At 35.0% G+C, this 19,640-nt stretch overlaps 1 protein-coding gene across 1 annotated transcript in view; it reads left to right on the top strand.

Moving 5' to 3' along the window:
• The first annotated feature begins 10,732 nt into the window (after nt 1-10,732).
• The window catches only part of LOC129216615 (tolloid-like protein 2), a 78,490-nt gene continuing 69,582 nt past the window's right edge, over nt 10,733-19,640 (top strand). Inside the window, exon 1 of the mRNA XM_054850831.1 lies at nt 10,733-10,867. Within this exon, the coding sequence (XP_054706806.1) occupies nt 10,769-10,867 (99 nt within the window). The 5' untranslated portion in view covers nt 10,733-10,768. The remainder of the gene's footprint in view (nt 10,868-19,640) is intronic.

Raw genomic sequence — 19,640 nt, forward strand, 5'->3', positions numbered from 1 at the left:
TCATAAAACACAGATATACTACAAGTAAATATTATAAAGATCCTCATATATATATAATTGCCAAAATCACTGATCGAGTAACACTCTGATGTCACAAACAATGAAACTCACGCTCGCGCCATAGCATATATGTGATGGCATTATTTCACTGTTGAAGCACCTAAAATTCAGTACGTTATTTATGAATTGGATATTTTTTGGCAACCTTTGACAAGCAGAGAAATGCTTTGTTTTAACAAAGTTAAACTCTGATGTGGTCATTGAAATTTTTGAGGTGAGGGGAGAGTTTTATGATTTTTTCCGGGGGGGGGGATGCTTTCCGCAAGGGGGACCTACGGGAGGTCATCATGGCGCAAAATTTGACATTGAAATTTTTAGGATGGGTTGAGAGGCATATTTTACTTTTCTTGGGGGGAGATGGGGTGCGCCCTTGCTCTTAGGGAGGGGGGGGGGCACCCGTGCTTTTCGCAGCTGCTGATCCTCGTAGGTTACAGGCTACGGGCTACGAACTTGCGATCAAGCATGACGAAGTGCTTGTGACTTCACTTATGCTACCATCTAATGGCTAGTTGTACGACTACTGTAATTTTGAAGATACTATAATTTAATGGCAACACTTAAATGTAAAAACTCGTAATTGATACAGTAAAAGCAATTTCAAGAAACATTATAGCAAATTAGGAGCATTAATTTTAAAATGAGGGCTTTTTTAAAGCACTTTTATTATAATTGGCCTGATTGTCATGGAGAAATCTGATGCCTGGTTTTGCTTATATCTCTGCAACTAGACCACTTAGAGACTTCGGGATTTCCCTAAATAATTTGCTTAATCTTAAGGTACAACTTGCGCTGAAAAATTAAAATTCTAGGATAAAATTATTATTTCATTTAGGATGGAAAACAGTAAAGTCCATGTAATTTCCTTATTAAATGATTAAATATAAAACCCATTGTTACAAATTTTGTTGCCTTGCAACAGTGATGTTAAAAGCAATCATAATGAAAATTTTGAATCAAGGCTTCTCTGAAGCAAGCATGAAATTAGCAAGCATAAATCCTAGAGAGGAACAAGGATTAAATTTCAGTGCCAACTGCTTAAAGTTTTAGACACGTATATAGAATTTTTCCCTTTTAGTACCGAGTATTTATAAGAAAAAATAAGGTGAAGTTTCGTGAGGGTAAAATTATTCTATTTCTGAAATACATTTACACTAAAAAGAATAAATTAACATATTTTTTAAAAAAATACTAAGCACTTTTCATAACGCACTCAAAAGAACAAAATAACTTTTCTGGTTCAGAAAGGACAATTTAAGAATTCCTGTAGTTTTCGAAAATTCCAAGAAAATGACACCACAAACGAAGAAAAGTGCGGTTCTATTCATTTCAAACCAAATTTTTCCAATAAGAAGAACATGCATGTTTCAACCAGGGCTGTGGAGTCGGAGTCGGAGTCGGAGTCGAAGAGTCGGAGTCGGACTTATTTTGGGGTAAAGGAGTCGGAGTCGGAGTTGTTAGAAAACTTGCCGACTCCGACTCCGACTCCGGGTTTCTTTTTTTTTTTTCCTTTTCACTGACTCTCCTTGCATTTTTTAAAAACTGACTACCAATTGGTTCAATTACATGTATAAAAAGATACTAATGAGAAAATAACTGCCATTATGGCAATCAGCTAGCCTGAATGCTTACCGAACTTACTGTAGCCGTCCTCTAGTTTGCTTGCTTTTTAACTTAACTAATAGCGACTGTCAGCAAACGGTTTTGTTGCCTAACATTTTCAAGTAATCACTTTCAAATAAAAATAGAAATATAGTGTTTTGTTCGATCTCAGTTATAAAATAGCGAAAGAAACGTAACAAATTAATAAGTCGAGGCCCGTAGCTAAGGTTGAAACGTTTAAGGATGATCGACAAATTCAAAAACGTTCTGGCGCGAAAGCACGAATCCAAAAGATCCGATGAAAAATAATCTAATGTTTTTTCTTTATTAAGACTATTTCTATAAGCTTGGTACTCACTAAAAAGTATGGAACAAAATAAGTGTAAATGATTTCTTGATTGCAACACTCAATAATTGCAGCTAATCTTAAAATCTTAATATTAAGGTTAATTCTAAAGCAGACAATAAAATTTAAATTAAAAATTTAGCGAAGAAGAAATATAGGTATAGTAAAAGCTATTCGTACAAATTTGTATACCGCCGCATTTTGTGTAAAATTAGCTCCTGATGTATATGTGCCCTATTTTCGTTGAAATTTGATTGATGAAATATAATTTAAAATATATTCGCGAAAAATTTCAGAATTAAAGTATTTATAAACTCTGAAATTAACTTTGGGTGTCATCTACCTGATGGGTGTCACCCAGGGCAAACCACCCCCTCTCAAGAACTTGGATTTAGAAAAAAAAAAAGCTTTTTTTCTCTCAAGTTACAGCTTTCAAAAATTGAAAGCACACGATTTGATCAATATCTATTTGTTAAACATTAAAGGGGGGCAAATTACAGATAATCCTTTTCAAATTTTTTAAAAGGGATTTTTAAGTCATCTCACTTCTTAACTCGTAACTGTTGGAAAATTTGATTTTTAAATTGAATTTCTAACATTGTATGCGTCTTGGGTTTACAATAAAAAACAAAATGCGAAATTTTCATGAAAAGGAATCAGTATTTCAATCTCTGTTTAGAGGTTTTCCCCCTTCCCCTGAAGGGAGAGAGGGAGTTGAAAAAATACAATTAAAAAAATCAAAAACATCCGGAGTCGGAGTCGGAGTTGGAGTCGGAGTCGGGCGTTTCAAATTCCAGGAGTCGGAGTCGGGGTCGGAGTCGGCCATTTTCCTTCTGACTCCGCAGCCCTGGTTTCAACACTCAAAGTTATGATTGAGAGCTAGATAATGATAAGAAATTCTCTTCATGACTTGAGCCGCACTTTTCTTCGTTTGTGGTGTAATTTTCTTGGAATTTTCGAAGGCCACAGGAATTCTTATATTGTCCTTGCTGGCCCAGAAAAGTTATTTTGTCCTTTTGAGTGCATTATAATATGAAAAGTACTTGGTATTTTTTAAAAAAATTTCTTTTTTAAGCGCTTTTATTATACTTGGCATGATTGTTACGGAGAAATCTGAGGCCTGCAATCGCGAATATCTCAGCAATTAGACCACTTAGAGGCTTTGGGATTTCACTGAATGATTTGCTTAATCTTAAGGTTAAACTTAACGCTGAAAAATTAAAATTCTAAAACAAACTTATTATTTCGGTTAGGATGTAAAACAGCAAATTTCACGTAATTTTTTCATTAAATGTTTAAATACTAGTATAAGACCTATTCGCAACTCCAGAGCTCGAATACGCTACCTCGCGGAGATTAACAATACTAAAGAAAAAGGTAAAACATTCCATTCCACGTGTTTTCTTTGGGGTAAATTACAGGCATCAGACAGTTTGTGATGTAATGTAAATTCAGAAGAATAGAAAAGAAAGCTTCCCACAAACACGATGAAAAATTACTGTCATTCACAAAGCGTCAAAGCAAGTTATAAGTTTTGGCGTGTGTTTGTTTTACCTTTTTCGTCCGCCATTAGACCGTGGCTGCAGCGCCCCCTATAGTTTATTGGAGTTGCGAATTGTTACAAATTTTGTTGCCTTGCAACAGAAATATTAATGGCAATCATAATGAAAATTGTGAATCAAGGCTTCTCTGGAGCAAGCATGAAATGCTCTCATCTATGAAAATAATCGATAGCATACAAATGAATCCTAGAGAGGAACAAGGATTAATTTTTGGTGCCAACTGCTTAAGCAGGTAAAAGTTTTCGACACATACATTGATTTTCTTCGTTTTAGTACGGAGTATTTATATGAAAAAAATAAGTGAAGTTTCGTGATGGTAACATCATTCTATTTCTGAAATACATTTACACCAAAAAGAATAAAATAACAGAATTTTTTAAAAAATACTAATCACTTTTCATAATGCACTCAAAAGGACAAAATAACTTTTCTGAGTCAGAAAGGGCATTTTAAGTATTCTTGTAGTTTTCAATTATTCCAAGAAAATGACCCACAAATGAAGAAAAGTGCGACTCAAGTCATTTCAAGCCAAACTTTCCCAGAAAAATATGCATGTTTCAACACTCAAATTTATGAGTGAAAAGCCACATAATGATAAAAAGTTCTCTACATGACTTGAACCGCACTTTTCTTCGTTTGCGAGTCATATACTTAAAATGTCCTTTCTGATTCAGAAAAGTTATTTTGTCCTTTTGAGTGCATTATGAAAAGTGCTTAGTATTTTTTTTTTTTTATTTTTAATTCTGTTATTTCAAATGCTATTAATATTTTTAGAACAAAGAAAGGTGAGCAATTGGGATATTTCCCATTTTTTAATTTATTTTTTCCCACTTAAAATAGAATTTAAAAAGTTTTTTTTAATCCCGAAAGTGCTACGACTTTGATGAGCTTTAATTAATTCTTAAAGTAGATGCATGAACCAGGTTTTCAAAATCGGGGCACTAAGCATATGACGTCAAAAATCAAGGTCGACTAGCATCGTTGCCGGGCAAATGATATTTATTAGATATGCCGGTGCGTTCGATGATGGGTTTCAAAGCAGAACAATAAAGTTTATGAGTACTGCATCGTACCACTATGTCTTTCAACTGCATTTCGGGCACCAAACAAAAGATTCCTAATCGTGCTAAAAAGAAAGAAGAAATAAGAAAGCGATGGTTCCAAGTACTGATGCGCCGGATATTTGTATTCGTATCCGCGAATATACGTGGGAAAATAATGACCGGTATCCGTGTCCGCTATGTTTTTGACGGATCTTAAACGGATCCTTACGTTCAGCACATTTTGAATTCTAAATATAGATAGGTATAAAACACTCTTGAATTCCTTTTAAATTAGGTTTCTTTATTTGGGGTTATTATATTAAGTTATATTCCAAAGATGCATCTGACCTGCTGTCCTTAAATTTCTCAATCGGGTCCTACAAAGAAAGGTCCACTTACGACATTGCAACCTTCTACGCCGTACCGTTTTAGAGTTTTCGAGATACTTAATACTTCACGCGAAAAAGTATGCTAATAACTCAGGGATGGTCAAAATGGATATTTCGGCTTTCCATACGTTCGACCATACGCATACGACCGTGCAAAAAAAAAAAAAAAAAAACGAGTCAATCAACATTCAATCGGGAGTGAGTAAAATGTAAAGGTCGAAATTTGAGTGAAAAAAAATTTCTAGACAACAATACTTTCTTATTTTGCAGAAGGAAGTAAAAATCTGATATGTGCACCACAAGACTTCCTTATGCGTCTGTTAATAATCAATGTCTTCTAATAACTGTAATGAAAGACTGCGTGTACTCATACACGCATTATCATGAAAAATCTCCCTCTGGTAATGGGCATCATCTCATCCATCCTCTGTTGTTTTTATTCTTTTTTTTTTTGCTTTTATTTATGTATTTTTTTAATCAACTTTTTAAACTTGCTGTCTCGCTAGTTGGTGGGACTTTTCAATCTATTCCAAGAACACAAATGAATAATGGTAGTTAAATACTCAATTATTAATAAAAGCAACTTATTAAATTCATTGCTGAGCTTAATTAAGCGTAGATTAATGGATTTTGGTCTTTTTAGTTTGCCATTTCTGCGTTATTTCTCTTTGAAACTTGAAAAATAACTCGTAAGGGCGGCATTTTCAAATTCGCAACTCCAGAGCTCGAATACGCTACCTTGTGATTAACAATATTGCTGAAAAAGGTAACACATTTCACGTGTTTTCTTTGGGGTAAATTACAGGCTTCAAACAGTTTGTGGTGTAATGTAATTTCAGAGGAATAGAAAAGAAAGCTTCCCACAAACACGATGAAAAATTACTGACATTCATTAAGTTTCAAAGTAGGTTATAAGTTATGGCATTTGTTTGTTTTACATTTTTCATTCGCCATTAGACAGTGACTGCAGCGCTCCCTATAGTTTATTGGAGTTGCGAATTCTTGTCCTGCCTCGAAAAAAAAATCTAAGTTCGGTTACAGCAGGTTTTTGAGGCTTTCCATGATCCACGTTATTACATTGTAAAAACAATTCGCAACTCAAATAAACTATAGGGGCACTGCAGCCACCGTCTAATGGCGGATGAAAAAAGTTAAACAAACGCATGTCCTAGCGTAGAAAATGATAATGAGTCTAATAAATTTTTTTGTAGTATGATTTTTTGTTTTATTCTTTTGAAATTTTTTTTAAAGGTCTGTGGATATTCTGGTCCACGTAGAAAGAAATGAGAAATCAAGAAGCATTACTAAACTTTAAAAATTCAAATCCCTTAGTTCGTATTTCTGAAGCAGCCATTTCTCCTGTGTTGAATTCAATATTCATCAATTCTTGATGGAACTACATCAAGGATCTTGATGGAGCTACTTTCATTGTGGCCATAAAACTGTCAAGAACAACATTTAATTCTAGATAATTTATTTATAAGACAATACGATTGATTATCAAAAGAGGAAGATGATATATCTTTGTTTTGTTTGGCAAGTGCTAATTGTTTTACATTTGTACTAAGTATTTTTTAGTAGCTGAGTTACTTCTGAAATTGCTGAATCGGTAAATTCTTTCAGTGTTTTCTGTTCCGTAAATTTTTAATTTCTCGATTAAATGATTTAATTCTGTCATGCTATGCAAATCATCAATAAAATTCTCACCGACATATGGTGGTGGTTTTCTTTTTCATTGATCCTCCATTATTTTTCTAAATTTTTCGAATTCTGTAATCTTCCATCTTTCTACCGTTTTTATCCACTAAAAAAAAAAAAATAATAAAAAAAAATGGTTATATTGAAAAGTGAAATCTTGCCAAAGGCTCTTTCCTTGCACAATACTAAAACTATAACCCAAAACAATTTTTTGGCGTAACTGTTCAGCAGATAAATGTTCTTTAAAACTTTCTGAAGAATTGAGAAATCTCCCCAGTTAAAGCCAGTCATGTCTCGGAAACCTTCTAGAATAAGTCACAGGTTTAAGAGCCAGTTTTTATAAGAACCGGGCAGAAATGGGATGTTCGGATATACAGTCGACACCCGCTACAACGCGATTCAAGTTACGCGAAATGGTTATAACGCGAGTTTTTCACGGGAAACGAATTTTAGAGCAAACGCGAATTCCTCGCTCATATCACGAAAATATTTGGAAAGGAATCCTAGTGTTACGTATAGGCTTCGTTGTTGATTACTAAATATCAAATCCATGAATGTACTTTCATCCTTTTATTAGCATCACTGACTACGCAAGTTCCCACACCGCACTAGTTCTGCCATGAGGGTTAGTATAGAACTTGATACCTACATTTCAAACTAGAGTGAATGTCTTTGCTCAAACAAGTGACATAACTATAGGCAATGGTTCTGCAGGCTCATAGAATGCACTTAAAGATGAGAAAATTGCATAAGAGTTAACGAGTTGTACTCAAGCTACAATGCTTTGTCTCACATTTTTTTATTGTCCCACTAGTCAGTTAGGCAACTATACCCTTGTTTTATAATGTCATAGTATTGCTTTTATCATAAACAATAAAATATGACTAAGTAATTGTTTGCTATCATGGTAGTGTAGTGCGGAGAATTTTTTTTTTTTAACTCGTTGCGTCGTTAACTCTTATGCAATTTCCTCACCTTGAAGTGCATTTTGTGTGCCTGCAGAACCATTGACCATAGTTATGTCACTTGTTTGTGAAAAGACATACACTCTGGTTTGAAATATAGGCATCAAGTTCTATACTAACCCTCAGCGCACTGAGATACAAGCCAATAAAAAGTACATTTTTTTTTTATAATTTTTTCATGTTTTTCTTATCTTTTGCTTCTAGTTATCATATTATAAAGTATGCGAGTAAGCATAACCGGTCTATTTGAAAGTTTATATCACTTTTATGATACGTTTTTGATCATACTAGTTTTTTAAATAGTATCTGGAAGTCCCTGGAAGAAAGTTAAACCCGGATAAGTTGACAGAATTGAAGTTCATTTTACTGTTTTGAAATACCTATTGCGTTCTTGAAAAGAATTTGCCCATAGTTCTGTCATTTGTTTGGGAAAATACACATACTCTAGTTTGAAATGCAAGCATACAGTTCTACCCTGACCCTCGGTGCACTGAGATAAAGGCTTACAAAAACTGCACTTTTAGCATTTTTCAATACAAAAACAGTCATTTTTTGGCAGCTCAGAGGGTGAGCCATGCAACTAATGTGGGTATTGAATTATTTATATATCTTCTTAAACAAATTACGTACAAAAACCATGGTTGAGCGTGAATGCAGGGCATCAGAGGGCCTCAAACATGGCACTTTTTCGTTTTTTTCGACATAGTTTGGCGACCCCTTAAAGGCTGTACTGAAGATCAACCACAAAATTTACGATAAATTTCAATTTAGGTACTAAATGTCATATTGTAAACACAAGATTTTTTTTAAGCTGATGCTTAATACACAGAAATAATCGCATTTTTAAAAACGCTGATTTGGAAAAACCTCTACATTGCGCTCTTACGTCGGGTAGGAATATTTACAGGTCCCCAAAACTTTTTTTGGAAGAAAAGAAAAAATATGTGTTTCCTAAAATCATTCAAAGAAACCACTGTAAAATATTTAAGCGAAATCAAAAATGGCATGTATCTGATCTGCCTGACTCCTATAAAAACTGGCTCTTAATGTGTATTTGATTACACAATTACTGATTTAGCAAGAAAGCTCCAAAAGCATTTGAGCACCCATGGCAAAGCTACACAAGAATTGCAAGTAAGAACCAAGCACCTTCCTTACCTGCAATTCGTGCCGTGCAAAGCTGTAGCTATCCACTGAGTTATTTGTTCCCATCGGGAGCTTAGTCAATTCGGACGGGCCGTAATCAAACCAAAGCCGATACACTTAATAAACACGCTCATACAATCTTTAAACTGGTAGCTAAAAATATTTTTCCCAACAGTGAAAAGTCAGCATTTGTGTAACTCGTAGCAATTCAGAAAACTTCTACGCAAAGATACTTGATTTTACGGGGAAATTGTTAAAAACCTGTGAAATCCCGAAACTTTCCACGGAAATAACCAGTAACGTTTCGCAATTGTTTTGCAGTGCAGTTAAAAAGTGTTTTTAAAAGCATTTTATCACCATACATTCGCAATCAAAACAAACTATTGGAGGCGTTGGGGTTGGAATCTCTGACTAATGGCAACTGAAAGAGATAAAGCTAAGGCCACAATATAGACTAGATAGTCTTATAGCATGGCTCTAGGTAGGCTTGCCAGATTTCTGAAACGTTCAACCGGGACACCGGTGTACCCTCTCCCCCAACCCCTGTCGCGCGTGTTCGAAAGGGTATCAGGGGTGATAGAAGACTCAAGTGAAATACAAACGACAATACAGTGTGAAATTTTCAGAATCTATGAGGAAGCTCGACTCCCCCCCCCCCGTAAAAACTTTTAAAATATGAAAACAAAAATGATTGAAAATAAACATGTTAAGTGTCTTTTTTTTTTTAGATACTTTTTCATCATTAGAATGTGTTGTCAGCCCAAATTATTTGAAAATTTCGGATCACAAACACCCCTGAAGGGAACACGCACCTGGATGTTTTTTAGAGTGTTTTAGAGGATAGTTCATTCTCAATGCTATGAGTAAATACCAATTATGAGGACTATGAACCTAAACCGGGGAAATAATAGATGACACAAGCAGATAAATTTGAACATTTTATTTCTTTACAACGTTAATATTTATTAGTTACTTATGTATGAAGAAATACTTTGAATGATGAATAAAAAACTTGAATATATTTACATGTGTTTTTCATTCGCTAGGACTTTTTTTAGAAAGTTCTTTTTGGTTTTAATGCTATTATAAAAACCCTCACAAGCTTATTCGATATTCATTTTACAAGTCTGTGTTTCAGATGACAATCAAAATAATCCTTCAGAGTTAATTATTTTAGACTTTTTTGGTCATCTAATCAAATTAACTTTTTCCGGGACCTGAAATATACCGGCCGGGACACCGGAATTTTGCCTGAAAACCGGGACTGCCCCGGTCAAACCGGAACGTCTAGCAAGCCTAGCTCTAGATAAAACCAGCGCTAAGACCGACCCACTTGAGTAGTGTCGAATGAGACAGCTGCCTTGTCCGCTAAAAATTGAAATTTTTTACCTCTTCGCTTGATTTCTTACATCAGCACAAGGTGACGTGTATTCAAACTCTAGACCTTCTGATATAAGTACATTTTATTTTCATTTTGATGCTGACTACTAAGTTCAGGTTGAATCCCCAAGGATATGCAACAAGTTGGGAATCTTTAACCTGGCACACAATTTTATTCTCCGACAGATTTGATTTATTTTATTAAAACAGTTTAAGATTTCACTGTTCCGAGAATTTCTTTTTGATTTACCTAGGTAAAAACCTGAAGAAGTACAAAAGAATTGAGAGATTTTTTTCCCAGTCAATCGTTGAACTTCCTTGAATTGTCCCTCAAAACGACCTTGAAAAAGCACGCGAAATAATGATTTATTTGTTTTAAATTTGCCGCATCCGATGTTTGCTATCGTTTCGGTGAAAGTGACACGTGATATTGAAAGTAGCAAGTTACTGTCCTCTGACACGCATCGTGACGTCAGAAGCGCGGGAGAAACGTCTGAATGAACTTTCTCTTTTTTCGCCGCAGATGACATTTGGCAACAGCAGAAAAAGACCGCTGGTTTGAATTTAATAGACAAGTGATATGGAGTATCAGAGCATGGGATATTTGCTGTTAATTTTTTGCTTGAGTGCTTTGTATGAGCGAGTTTCACCTGTTGGAAGTTTCCAAGATTATTTACAGGTTAGTGTTTGTACGAATTAATAAATATTGCAATAGCTGAATGTACGCCACATATCCAGTGAAGTGTACGATCCAAACATTATATCAACATTTAAAAAGCAATTCAGGATTTATATATATTTTTTTTAGGTAACGGAGATTTATTTCATTTTGTTCTTTTTATCATCATTATAAAAATGGGGAATTATCATAACGGAGAATATTTGGCGCATTTTGCCAAACTAGTCAAAACAAAGCGCTCATCTGTTTGTCAATGGTGCCGAAAACAGTACTACTGAAATGTAAAATTTAATGTTTAATTTTAAACAAAACCAACCATTAAATAAGACTAAAAGTTATATTAAAAGGAAAAAATCCCGCCAAACAATTAAACTAGGCCAATAAAACATAAAATAATTCGCTAAATAAAAAAGAAAACGTCCAAACGAAGTTGCTGGAATGAAAAGTTCCCCGAAATGTAAAACTAAATTCGGTCTGTTCCACTTTATTATAATTCCCCTAGAAATTTATTCAACTTTGTTCCTTTTTACAATCTTTGGAACTACTTTGATATACCCCCCCCCCCCCCCCCCCCAAATCGGAAATTTGGCGACTTTTTTTTCTCGCCAAGCAAAATACCTGTTTTTGGCGCCTTTTTTTTCTTCTCCTTCAGATCCCTAGATTGCAGCCTTCAACAATCCAACCTCCATCAAAAAATCAATTAACAGCTGCATATCCTGAGCCAAATGATGCACCAAATAAACAATTAAGGCCGTGTATAACCAGACTACAGTTGTCAGAATAGCAACTCGCACAACAGTTTCGGCGCATGCGCAGTTACTGTTGTTCGAATAACATAGTATGACAACTGTTGTCTAAATATACAGTACGAACAATTAACAATACCTGGCCTTCCAACTGTCGGTCTACCCGACGAAAATGAAGAACAACTATCAATTTTCCGACTCAAAATTCCCTGAAACTTTTCAACAACACTATATACAGTAGGCATATTGAAAGCTAAAAGATAAAAATAATTAATAGAAAAAAAAATATAATTGGAAAATGCAGCAAGTCAGAAATCTGCTTGATCACTTCACAAAGAAATGGCGAATGAATGAAATGGCGCTAAAACATATATGAAATCCAAAAATTGTTGCCACAAAATTTAAAAAAAAATATACGGTGCCGTGGACGCCGTATAACCCATTTTATACTAATAAAAATTAAAAATTAAACATTTAACATCATACACACGGAATAGCAATTATTACGAGTTGAAATAAATTTAAAGAAACAAATTGGTTAAACACTAATCTTACTACTATTATATATGCGAAAGTTTGTCTGTATGGATGTATGGATGTATGGATGTTTGTTACTCTTTCACGCAAAAGCTACTGAATGGATTTTGATGAAACTTTACAATAATATGGCTTATGCATCAAAATAACACATAGGGTAGTTTTCGTCCAGTTATGGGGGGCAAAACCCCCTTAGGGGGGCAATGAAACACAATTTTTGTATAAATTCTTTAATATTGGGAGGAAAAAATACTTGCACATATTTACATTATATGTCCATCGAAAGCTCTGATTTTTCTGCTGAAGATGGCACCTGTTCGAAATTTCTAAGTAGAATAAAAAACGAGTTATGAGCTTTTTAGATCCATGTTCTAAGGCTTTCCTCAACTCAATACAGTATTTAGTGTATCATCTCAACTCCCTGTCGATAGCAACAATTGTTGTATTGTTGACTATCTTTGCTTTTCATGACTGTTCAAGGCTTTTCTCAAGTCAAATCTTGAAGTAAGATTTTTGCACAAGATTGGCAAATAATACATGGATTTGGCTGATTATTTTCCATTTTAATGCAACTTTGAGGCAATTAATGGGTTTTTTTATTTGTGTTGACTGGGTATTTAATCGATCAGCGGAAATCTAGCATAACGTTTTTTTGTGGAATCATTTCAATAGCTAGGGAATAAGGCATTTTTTTTCAACTGTCGCTATTTTGGAAGCTAAAAACTACGCAATACTGTTTCTCAATTTTCACCATGTAACCAAATATCGCCATTTCTTTAGTATTTCTTTCTTTTAATTTGTTAACACGTAAAATAATTCGCCAACTAAATTAAGCAAATCCATAAACAGCACAAAAACTTCCATTAATTTGTCTTTGCACACAATTTCAAACAATTGCGCCAAATTTTTACTATTTATTGGAAACATTTCAGGTAGCATCATTTTATAACTACCATATTTTTTGTGATTTCGGGGTGTCTTACCAGTTTTCCCGACATTTCATTTACTCCCTTTCCCCCTGATTTTCAGTTTTAATCATACCTTTTGATACATTTAAGGGGGCAGGTAATTTGAAATGTCGGCGAAACTAGAGACAAAAAAATTTTTGATAACTATTTGACCTCTGCCTGTAATAACCATTAACTTGAATCAATTGAAAAAAAAAAAAAAAAAAAACTACATCAACGTGAGCGAAGCCGCGGGTAAAAACTAGTTTATAATATTAGACTTTAAAAAATTAGAATAGAGTTATAAAAAAAATCACATTAAAAATCTTCTATATATATAAAAATGAATGTTTGTCTGTATGTCATCCATGAACTCGAAAACTACCCGGCAGATTTGGCTGAAACTTTCACCGTTTGTTATTTTTGGTACTGGGAATGTTTATAGACCAGTTCGAAAAAAAATCCGATCGCTAGTTCCTTTTTTATTCCAATTTAAGTCACAATCCATTGGATAAATACGAATAAAATTATCGGCTGCAGAAGTTAATTCGCGTGAAAGATCTCATTGATAAGAAGTTAGCTGTAGCCATTTTTCTTTGAGTTTGAACAAATAAATTCTTTCTTTATTGTTTTATGGCTTTTCATACAGCGGGGGGATTTAAAACTTTTTTTATTTGATATTTTTAGCGATTGATTGATCTTGCAAACTGCGTGAGTAAGGAATTTGAGTATAGTCACGGCTTCACTTGATACCTGGACCGATTATTATGAAAATTGGTATATGTATGTATTTTTACACGGAGAAGGTGCATAATATGCTCATTGAAGCCACTCGCCACCAGGTGGCACTGCAGAGTAGCAACTTCTGCCCCGTTCAACCGATTGGCATGAAAATCAGTATAATGATGTATTTTTTTGTTGGCGTAGCAACGCGCGTCGGGTACAGCTAGTAATATATAAAAATCAAAGTCCTGAGATAATATATATACATATATCAACGCACAGCCAATACCGCTGAAGGCTCAGACTTGAAATTTGGCAGGCATGTCCACATGATTACGAAAGTATTCACTAAGAAAGGATTTTTCTAAATATCAATTAGTTCGGGAGAAATTAATTAAAACTCCTTAATTTCTATGAAATTAAAATCAGAAATTTAAATTTAAATCCCTTATTTTCTCGAAGGCTTTCCTCCATTCAAATCATTATTCAGTACTTCTTCGAGGCTTTTCTCAAGTCAGTGTCTGTCTTTTGCTTTCACTTTTGCAAAACTGACAACGAAGTTTCTGAGAACATCGTCACAGATAAAATAGATAAAGCATTTAAGTTTTATTTCACATAGTAAAACCAAATGAGTGATTTTTTGCTGTTTATTATTAGTTTGCATGGTACTGATTTAGAATGTAAATTTTCCAGTCTTCGGCCCTGTAAAATAGACGGTTAGCTGGAAAAATACAGAAAAAATGTTTCCTGAAAGACAATACGATGTAGTATGCTGCAATACAGTTAAAAAGATCGAATTTCTAAAACATTAGAAGAGTGCAGTTTCCCGTAAAAGTTTGCTTTGCAATAACTGTTAATAAATCACAAGGACAGACATTAAAAGTAGTAGGGACGATTTAAGAAAAGACTTTTTCACACGGCCAATTTTATGTAGCTTGCTCCAGAGTCATCAATCAGTTCAATAATATTAGCACCAGAAAAAAAAATGAATTATGCAAAGCAGTTCTTGCTTAAACATAGGTATATCAATAAAATGTGGATGACCGGCGCTTGCAAATAAAAACAATATTTTAAAAGGATCGTTAATAACAGTTAAAGATCGGTTAAGGACAAGGGCATACATAGAAGGAGTCCAGGGGTCCTGGGACCCACTCAGAATTAGAAAAAGTTATAGGTAATAAGTAATTATTATAGAGGATTTGCGTAACTAGGTGCACCATGTAATAATCGGTATCTTAAGTTGAAATTTCAGGTAAAAATCTTACCATTTTCCGATTCTTTTGGGCGTTTGCATCTTTTGACTTCATGGAGAGTTACTAAAATTGACTAAAAAAATCACAGTACTATCAAACGAAAAAAAATTCAATGTATTAACAATATTTACAAATTCAAAGAACAAGCTTTGCAAATCGGACTGTATTAAAAAATCATTTTCGTTGTTCTAACGATTCTATTTATTTTTTATCTCAATCAGTTCACTTCAAATCAGGAAAGCGGTGGGCGAAAGGAAAAGTTCAAAAAATAAAAGTTCAAGGCTAACCTTGATCGCGACATCCTCCCACCTTGAGCTCTTCACCAATGAAGAACTCAATCTGCTGTGAAGCCTAGTCTCTTGGGTTCTTTTACTATTAGTCCACTTCGCGTTACCACTGGTTACTGGATCTTCCGAGTAGTGGCTTTATCTCTCAAAAGGGTACCTTCATCGTTTTCTGTTATTTCTAAACTGTATACACGTTGCACAGGACGTGTGACAATTCCGGACTTAGTTTTTATGCGGACAACTCTGGCAATGCCATCCTTGCCTGGTAGGACTTCAAGAATTCGTCCAAGTGACCATTGCAACCGTTTTAGGTTGTCTGATCCTATGAGAACAATTTCGCCTACAGAAGGAGGCTTAGCTTCCTTTGGACATTTTCTTGCATGTTTCAGTTGTCCAAGGTATTCTTGCCGAAATCTCTTTCGTAGGTCTGCACGTACTCGTTGTAGATATGAATATCTTTTTCGCAAGTAGGTGACATCTACCATATCGGTATCAGGTACGCCACATTCTCTGGTTTTTTGGAGGAACATGGAAGGAGACAGTGCAACCAAATCATTTACATCTTCTGACAAGTACGTTAAAGGTCTCGAGTTTATCAGGCTTTCGTTATCACACATTACTGTGTTCAGTTCTTCGTAAGTCAGTGAAGCTTGACCTAAAACTCGACGCAGAATTTGCTTTATCGTACCTATCAACCGCTCCCACCAAGGGGCTAAAGGTGGTATGAACCTCCAGGTTATTTTCTTCAGCGACAACCGTGATTCGATCTTTCCCCAATCTAGTTTGCTTAATTCATTGTGAACTTTAACGAAGTTGCCTCCATTATCGGAATATAAAATTTCTGGCCTTCCTCGTCTAGCAATAAATCTTCTTAACGCTTGGAAAAAGGCTTCTGCTGTTAAAGAGGTTATCAGTTCTATATGCACCGCACGATACACAGCACAAGTGTAGAGAACTATCCAGGCTTTCGTTCCGTCCCTCAAGTATAACGGTCCAGCAAGATCTGTGCCTGTGATTTCGAATATTGTTGCATCTCTAACTCTATCCTCAGGTAAAGGAGGGCATTTCGGTTCTGAATGGGTCACAGTGAATCGTTGGCATCGTACACATGTCGAGATAGCTTTTCTAACCGTTTTCCGGTTCTGGAGAATCCAATAGTTCTCTCTGAGATGATTCATCAACGCCTGAACTCCAGCATGTCTGAGTTCTTGATGTTTACTTTCTATGAGCATGTTCACGATTCGGTGTTGCGATGGCAAAATTATTGGCAATCGAAAATTCTTTTTATCTTTGTTTCTAAAAATTCTCGTTTCTACTCTTAGGAGACCACTTTTATCAAGCACGGGATTAAGTTGTCTAATTCTTTGTTCATTGGTTCCTTCTGGAAATGATTCTCGTTTTACCATCCTAAGTAAACTTTTTTCCGCATTTTTTTATCTCCTGTACACTTAGATTTCCTTTTTATTTAGAAATTTTAGACTTCGAATTCAAGTAGAACCTATAAATCCATCCAATGATTCTAATGAGTCTCGGATAATTTGAGTATCTGTGAAACATATTTTCGCTTTCCACATTGACTTGGGTATTTATCACAGCACTCCTTCGCTTTTCTCGAGAAATTTCTTCATCATTGAAAACCAAATCAAATTGTGACCATTCGTCTTCATTCTTCTTTAGCCGAATTGGGTTCTCCCACCATTTCATTTTCAGCAACTGTTTAGCTGGGTAGCTCCTGGAAAGAAGGTCGTCTGGATTCTCAACCCTTTTTGCTTCTTCAGAGTCTTCTAAATCAGAAGAAAGCGACTCGTTAGCTCGGCCTTCTTGTTCAGGATCAGAGATGGGTAAATTTTCATCTAAATGCTCAACACTGGCATCATTTTCTTGCTCAACAGATGTAACTATTTTATCTCTAGAAGGTGTATCATTTTCTTTTTCTTCTTTCTCATTTATATTTTCTTCTTTCACATCTGTTTCTGTTTTAGTATCCATCAATTCTTCGACAGGAGTAACAGGTTTTGCACTTTCTTCTGAAGCATCCACTTCATTTGATTGCACGTCATCAACTTCCACCGGATCTTCATTAGTGGTCTTTTTTACTTCATTTTCATCTTTTTCAGATTCAGAGTCATCTTTTATTTCTTTTTCTTCCATGTCTTTTTTAGCGATCGGACCAGTAATACCTATTTCATCTAAGTTCCACATTTCTGGAATGGTAAAATCTTTCATAAATAAATTTGTTACCACCATTGTAGAATTGTCATCAGAATCATCAAATTGACATCCTCCCCATCAAGGTCCATCCAAGATGTGTTCCGACAGCTACGAGTCCACATGGCAGAACAATGACTTTTCCAGTGAGAAGCTTACTTGCTACATCAGCTCCAATTAATAAATCTATGTCTTCAGATTCTGTTTCTTTTGGAATCAATTGATCTGTCAAAATTATATTTCCTTTATTCAATTCTTGCGCACATGGATCTAACTTCAAAGTTGGTATTTTAGAACATATTTTTTCTTGGTCAAGTACTTCAAAATTGCAGTGATATTCTTTGTTAATACTGCTGACTAATACTCTGTGTCGGTAATGTTTTTCTACGTGTTCTTTACAACCAAACAAATTATGTATAACTTTCTCTTCTTTAAGACGATCATACTGCATTTCTTCAGCGACTCGTTTACTCAGATATGATCGTTGGGAGCCAGAATCAATAAGACATCTAACGATTTTCCCTCCCTGATTGCCTCGCAATCTGACGTATAAATTCTGCAACAGAATGTTCGGACTACAAGTGCGGTTACTCAGCACTGTGTCATTGATAGCATTTTGACCGACATTCTCTTTGAGCACGTCTGTTTTCAATTTATCGCGCTCTTGGTATTTATTTTCGTTGCACATTATAGTTGCATGTTTTCCATTACAACGTTCACAATTAATTCTAACTTTACACGTTCGAGTTCTATGACCCACTTTAAGGCAGCAAAAACAACAGCCCTTTTTCATTAATATCTTCTTTTTATCATCTAAATTCCTTTTCAGCACATATCGGCAAGCAGATGATTCATGATTTTCTTCTCACAAAATACACACGTATTCGAATTTGTGGAACCAAAAAGCCCGACTGCGGTTGGAATTTTCTCTTCTTCCTCTTCTTCCCCTCTACTCGGGCTAGACAGTGAGGAATGTTTCTTCATTCGCTTCGAATCGAAGCTGAAACTTTCTTTCGCTAAGTTAATTCTTTCTTCCCCTTCAACCTCTGTTTTCAAAAAATTCATTAGAGAGATCAATTTATTTAATTCTTTAGTATTTTCATTTTTTAAAGTCATGCTTCTTTCCCATATTCTAATAATATCTTCTGGTAAACAAGTTTCAACTAATGGATACAAAATCGAAGCGTAATGTTACAAATCCTGTAAAAAGTAATAATTATAGTAACGTAACCTGTAAATAGTTTCCCGTAATGAATATACAACCCCTTTTTATTCCGCTAAAGTATACGACCCCTATTTCCTTTTCTTTTCATTGATAAAATTTGATAACGGTCAACGCATTTCGAGAAGCGTGTGGAATATTTGAGAGATTTCTTTCGATGTTTATAAAGGCGTCCCACGTGATAAACAGGGGAGTTTCGATTGAGATTTCGAACGGAGAGCATATTTGCTCTGTTTATTGCGAGGCATTTTCGCTGTGTTGTTTTCGTATTTGGAAGTAAATACGTGTGTAAACATTGAGTTTACGGTGTTGTGTGATAATTGCTTAATTGCTGATGAATAATTTAGCAGTTGTTGACGATCTTTCCTGTACATAGTGTAAATAAATTTCCTGTGTTTTTATCAAGAACTGTGTTTTCATTTCAAGAAAGTGGAAGTCGCACCGAATCCGTTACAATTTGGCGCCCAACGTGGGGTTTCTTCTGGATTTTCTTGGAGTAAGTGTGACTTTGGACATTTTTTCATAAAGACTTCTTTTGAATTAGGACTTTATTTTTATGGTGATTACTCGCGCAATGGATGAACAATTAAAACAACTTCTTGACGCAATCACCTCTGTGAAAAATGATATGGCGGCTAATCAAAACCAATTGAAAAGTTATTTAACGGTGCTGAAGAATGACCTAGTTTCTAACCAAGAGGAAATTAAAAACGATCTTACTTCGGTAAAGACTGTGATGGAAAATAAATTTAATGAGATAGAGCATCGAGTTGATGCTATTGAAGGAAAGTTTGAGGCAGTTGAAGGCCGATTCATCGCAGTGGAAAATAAAATCGAAGAGAAATTTGAA

This window comes from Uloborus diversus, chromosome 2 (assembly GCF_026930045.1).
Source record: "Uloborus diversus isolate 005 chromosome 2, Udiv.v.3.1, whole genome shotgun sequence".
Taxonomy (NCBI): Eukaryota; Metazoa; Arthropoda; class Arachnida; order Araneae; family Uloboridae; genus Uloborus; species Uloborus diversus.